Consider the following 6,285-nt stretch of genomic DNA (forward strand, 5'->3'; position numbering starts at 1 on the left):
GTAACGGCTGGTACCAATTTACACCGTCTACGTGCCTGCCTAAGTGCTTGTCCCGTCAAGACTGAGAATAATACTTCTATTGTACACAACCCTTCTCCTAGCAAACGGACCCATGTGTAGGCGACAATTTTAGCCACTTTGGCTCTGGCCACGCGGGTCCGGCTCCTCGGGCGTCGTTAGAACATGACAGAAATGCCGCCGAAAAAGGACAAAATTGCCCGATTCCGCGACACCACCCCCTCTTTAAGAATATTGGTAATCTCCAATATTCAAGAACATAGGAAGAAGGGCATGTTTTGTCTGGCGTACGAGATACATTTAACTCTGATAACTCAACTACAGCACACTACAATATGCAGAAACAAAGTGATACACATGTGGTTAATATACAGGAATATCGAAAGGTGCGCAGCACTCCACACAGATAACACCAATGACGTAGGTTACAACATATCGTACCTACACTGTGATACATTTACATATCATCGTTACATGGGTTATAATAGTACATATAACAGTAACATAACACAACCACCTAACATGAATACTTTTTTTTTTTTTTTACCATTTAGTCGAGTCGGCTCATGTAGTCCGCTCCTACATTTTCCTGGCCCCTGATATGCTCGACCCGGAAGTCATACTCCTGAAGGGTCAGGGCCCAACGAAGAACTCTCATGTTGATAAACTTAGCCTCATTTAGGTATCTCAGAGGTTGATGGTCCGTTTGGAGTACAAAGTGAGTACCGTATAGGAACACATGAAATATTTTTATTGCCCACACAATTGCAAGGCATTCCTTTTCGATAGCGGAATATGCTTGTTCTCGTGGGCATAATTTCCGGCTGGCGTACTCAATGGGGTGCAGTCCAGTTTCCCCTTCTTGCAAAAGCACAGCACCTAGTCCAACATCAGAGGCATCCGTTCTAAGTACGAAGGGCTTAGAGAAGTCGGGAGCCCTCAGGATGGGGGGTTCGGACAATGCACTCTTAAGAGCGTCAAAGGCAGTTTGATGGGTCTCCGTCCACACAACTACATTAGCTGCTCTCTTCTTGGTAAGGTCGGTCAATGGTGCGGCGACCGCTGCGTAATTCGCCATGAAGTCACGGTAGTAACCTGCGAGACCCAAAAAGGAGCGCACCTGCTTTTTAGTCTTTGGTCTCGGCGCGTCCTGGATCCTCTGTAGGATGGAGTGTTGTGGCGTCAGGATTCCTATTCCTATGTTGTGACCCAGGAAAGGAAGCTGGCGAAATCCAATCTCGCATTTTGTGGGTCTTATTGTCAGACCTGCTTTCTCGATTCGATGCAGTACCGTCTGCAAGATGGCAACGTGTTCTTCCCACGTCGTCGTAGCTATGAGCAAATCGTCATAGTAATGGTACACATTCGGGATGTCTTGCAGGATGTGGCGCATCAGCTTCGCAAATACTGCGGGAGCAGTCTTTATCCCGAACGGCATGTTCTTGAAATGATAGTGGCCATTTGCAGTCGAGAATGCGGTGAATTCCTTCGATTCCTCACTCAGAGGCACCTGCCAATAGCCTTTGGTCATGTCCATTTTGGAGAAGTACGTTTGTCTTCCTACTTCCGACAGCAAGGAGTCGGCTCTTGGGATGGGTTCAGCATCGGCTACTAAATGTCGGTTAAGTTGTCTGAAGTCGATGCAGAGTCTGTTGGATCCATCCGGTTTCTTGACTATGATGGTAGGGGAGCTGTATGGAGACTTCGATTTTTCGATGATACCAAGTCGTAGCATCTCCTTTACTTCGTCTTCAATGGTGTGACGCACCGCGAATGGCAGGGGATATTGTTTTACATTAATAGGCCGATTCGTGTTCAATTGGAGATGACATTCGATTTCCGTCGTTTTCCCCGGAACATCAGAAAACACCTTTTCATACCTATGTATCACGTTATGCAACGACTTTTTCTGCTCCTCACTTAGGGTCTGTGCAACTTGAATATCCAGGTGGGTTTCCTTGGGCCTGCAGTTGAACTCCGGAATGTCGACGTCGTCGCCGGATTCGTCGAGTTCGAGTACTGTCATGGCTACCGGCGTTGATGTCGCATCGGGAGCCGTCCTTCTCCCTTCATATTTTTTTAGCAGATTTATGTGGAAAAGTTTCTTCCTGTGGCCCAAATCGACGAGGTAGTCAACCGCTCCTCGTTTTTCAGCGATGGGAAAAGGCCCCTTCCATTGCATCGTGAGCTTGTTCGCCTCTGTCGGTAGCAAGAGGAGTACCTTATCTCCCTGTTTAAGCTGTCGATTCTGCGACCGTGCATTAAAGTATCGAGAGTATCGCTCGGAGGCTCGCTCGAGTTCTTCGTGCGCAATCTTGCACGTATCTTCTAGGCGGTTTCGCAAATCGAAAACGTACTGATATGTACTCTTCAGTTCAGGCTCAATTTCTTTTTCGACCCATAATTCTCGCAGGATAGTTAGGGGTCCTCTGACGTTGCGTCCATAGAGAAGCTCAAAAGGGGAGAAGCCTAAGCTCTCCTGAGGAACCTCCCTGTATGCAAAAAGTAAAGGGGAAAGATACCGATCCCAATCACGGGGTCTTTCGGCACACATTCTTTTCAGCATCGTCTTTAGTGTCCCGTTGAATTTTTCCACTAATCCGTTTGTCATCGGATGGTACGGTGTCGTCGTTAGCTGCCGTATTGACAATAGCCTGGCTACTTCTTTCATCAAGCCGGAGGTGAAATTAGTTCCGCGGTCGCTGAGGACTTCTTCGGGAATCCCTACTCGACTAAAGATGTTCACCAGCGCTTCGGCGACCCGTTCTGTTTCAATACTCGGCAATGCTACCGCCTCGGGAAATCGCGTTGCGTCGTCCATGAGGGTTAGGATGAATTTATTCCCTCGTGACGACGGTGGTTGCAATGGACCGATTATATCGATGGCTACCCGTTTGAATGGCGTGTCTATCACGGGCATCTTCTGCAGTGGGGCCCTAGCTGTCTTACCCCTTGGAGTAGTGCGCTGACAAATATCACAGCTGGCTACGAAACGCCTGGTGTCGGCTTGAAGTCCTGGCCAGTAGAATTCGCTGAGAATTCGGTCCGCCGTCTTTCCGCTTCCGAGGTGTCCGGCCATCATTCCGCTATGCGCCAGTTCGAGCACTACATGTCGGTGCTTTTTGGGTACCACGAGCTGCAGGATTTCTTCTCCGCCTTCATTACTCGTACATTTTCGGTAGAGTTTGTCGTCAACCAGCTCGTAGCACGTGCTTCCGCCCCCCTTCTTTCTTCCTTTCTTCATTACGCCCATTTCGGCGAAACATTTTTGCAGGGTTGCGTCCTCTTTTTGATCCCGGACAAAATCCTCCGCATTGAATCCCTCTGCTAATTCGGGGACCTTCAGTCTGCGAAAAACCGTGTCCCTTTCCCGCGCTTGTTTTCTTGTGACGACAGCATGAGTTTCAAAACTACCATTTTCTTCGATCGAGCATTGCGAGTCGTTTGCGTGGGCCTTTAGGTCGGTGCGCTCGTCGTCATTGGAATGGCTAAGTTCGGCGGAAATGGGTGTAGCTCTGGGAACGGATTCGATTTTCGCGACCGGCTTCGTCACAACTGGGTCCCAATCGGGATCTGGATTTTCGGCGCTCCGTACCCCTTCAACGTTGCCTAGGACCAGGTCGTACATGGGGTTATCCATGCACCGGGCTCTAATTCGACCCGTGAAATAGGGAGTTCGCACGAAAATCTCCGCTTCGGGGAGAATTTTCACGGTTTGATCAATTAGGAATACCGGGTGTACGGCTCCTGTTAGCTCTTCGCTGCTCACCAAATCTTTTCTTACGATCACCGTGTTGCAGCCAGTGTCTCTGAGAACTTGGATAGTTCTTTCGCCGATTTTGCCTTCCGAGACTGGCAACTTGTTTACCCCATATGGGCCCTTACTTCCTGACACGGCCGTCTGTACCACGGGAATCTTCGTGCCGCCTTTTAATTCTACAAAACCTTTTTGTATGCACAAGGATACTGACTCCTGAGACAACCCCTTGTCGGCTGATTTCGCCTCTTCATCGGCCCGAGCTCTGCAGTTCCAGGCGCTGTGTCCCATCCTACCGCATCGTTTGCACTTCGGTGGTGGTGGTGGTCTCGCCGCGGCGCTTCTGCAATCTTGTGGTCGGTGTCCGATCCTGTTACAAATGTAGCATCGCGATCGATCCCTTTCACTGACGGCGCTTCGTTTATGACTGGGCTCATTCCTTCTCTCGACATTGTTCCTGCCTTCCTCTTTTCCTCCTCTTGATTTCTTTCCGAAATTCCTTAGGTTGTGAGCTTCTACGTACTGCTCTGCTCGCGTTACGAGTTCCTTCAATTCTTCTCCCTTTCGTTCGCGCATATAGAGGGTTAACTTCTCTTCGCTGTGGCTGAACAACTGCTCCTTTAGAAGTAATCGCTTTACTTCGTTGTAGTCCTTTTTAGTGCCAGAGAGTTCCATCCATCTCTCCCAATAATTTTCTAGGCGGGCGATATATTGGGATACTGTCTCGCCATCTTTCGGCGTAGCGTCACGGAATTTCTCGCGGAATCCGTCTTCGGTTAATCTAAACCGGTGCAGCAGGGCCTGTTTTATTTTGTCGTAGTCAACGCAGTCTGCCGGAGACATTCTACCGTAGACCGCCAATGCCTCACCTGTCAAACAGATACTAAGGGCACTTGCCCACTGGTCTCTGGCCCACTTTTGACCCTCGGCTACCTTTTCAAACCTGACAAGGTAAGCGTCTAAATCGTCTTTACGATCATCGAAGGGTGGCAACAACTTATGGGGACTCAGCCCATGAAACTTTATGGAATCCATGTGGGGAGTTTCCGTTCCTCCCCGATTACCATTTTCTGCCTTTAGTAGGAGCAGCTCCTTTTCCTTCTCAAGCTGCATCATTTTCCTGTCGAAATCTTCCTTCGCGGCTTCGAGCTCTAATCGTCTCAACCTCTCTGTGGCTTCGGCTTCCTCCTTTCTTCTTTCGCGCTCGGCAGCTCGGTCCTCACGCGCTCTGTCGCGTTCTACTTTGACCCATTCCTGAAGCTCCTTTCCCTCAAAGCCTAGGTTTTTGCCCATAGCAATTAACTTTTCTGTTAGTTCCGTTTCCATTTTGAAACCCTATTCGTCTCGGACGTCAGCACCAACAAGTGTACTAAGCACCTTTCCTCTCCGTCTCAGTGTGAGTGGACAGCCCGTCCTGTCGCGGACGCCAGAAATTTTTATATGTCACGGAAACCTGGTGCGTTCCCGGGATGCTATACCACTGGGACCTACTCGCGATCGCACCAGGTGAAATATCCTCCGTCCTTAACCTCTTGATAAAGGTGAGACGAATTCACCGGCGAAAGTTTTCCGGCCGCACAGCGGACACTTAGCAACACCGTTCCGGACAAATAAATGAAGAAGAGTGGTCGGGCTGCCCTATGTCAATCGACACACGCCCCATGCGCCACACAATGAGACAAAGGAGAGATGCTAGTAACGTTAACAGCAACTAATTTAATTAATGCAACAATTTCTATCTAGAATTACGAGAACACTATCAACAGCATGGTTAACATTTGTTCAAATGGAGAACAGACAACGGTAACATCGAAATCACAGGTCGGTTAGAGTTCTAGTACGTATAGGGAAGGAAATGGAATCAAAGTCTTAGCTGATTGATGATTGATGCTGGCAGTCTTCAGATGATCCTCTTGGTGTGGCTGGTAGACAAAGCCCAAATCGATGATCGCTGCACACACTTCACTTCACCAAACGATATTGACAAACCATCGCAGAGGGAATAACTGTTTTGAAATTGAATTTTGGGGAGCTGGTGCTGAGACGTCTGACTTCTGGTCACATGTTTACCGACTGCCCCGAAACAGGGGTCCTCAAGAGTTTTATTCGGTGTCGCATGGCTTTGACGTCTTTGTCAGTCACCGACGTCGCAGACCTCTGGCGCCTAACACACTCTTGCTACAATGCACTTTAATTGATCACAGAAGTGGAGGGACACAACTGGTAAACAACGGAGGAGGAGGAAACCCCTAAGGTCCACCGCAGACATTGACTCTTAACTATTTGCGGGTGTCCAAAGGGACGCCGCTACATGTGTTTTTCATACAGCTACGAGACTTCCGCAATCTCTTGTTACACAGGTAGAAGCCCATCAAAACTCTGTAATAGGTGGCGACGACATAGGCCGTCAGTAACGGCTGGTACCAATTTACACCGTCTACGTGCCTGCCTAAGTGCTTGTCCCGTCAAGACTGAGAATAATACTTCTATTGTACACAACCCTTCTCCTA

The 6,285-nt window shown here is 48.8% G+C and overlaps 1 protein-coding gene across 1 annotated transcript; it reads right to left on the reverse strand.

The window, feature by feature from the left end:
• Positions 1–568: 568 nt before the first annotated feature.
• On the reverse strand, positions 569–5,101 carry LOC135393126 (uncharacterized). The gene has a single exon (XM_064623667.1). The coding sequence runs from the start codon at positions 5,099–5,101 to the stop codon at positions 569–571; it is 4,533 nt and encodes a 1,510-aa protein (XP_064479737.1).
• Between the last annotated feature and the right edge of the window lie 1,184 nt (positions 5,102–6,285).

Source organism: Ornithodoros turicata, chromosome 1 (assembly GCF_037126465.1).
Source record: "Ornithodoros turicata isolate Travis chromosome 1, ASM3712646v1, whole genome shotgun sequence".
NCBI lineage: Eukaryota > Metazoa > Arthropoda > Arachnida > Ixodida > Argasidae > Ornithodoros > Ornithodoros turicata.

Coding starts and splice junctions, on each gene's coding strand:
- LOC135393126 (XM_064623667.1), bottom strand. CDS start 5,101: ATGGAAACGGAACTAACAGAAAAGTTAATTGCTATGGGCAAAAACCTA.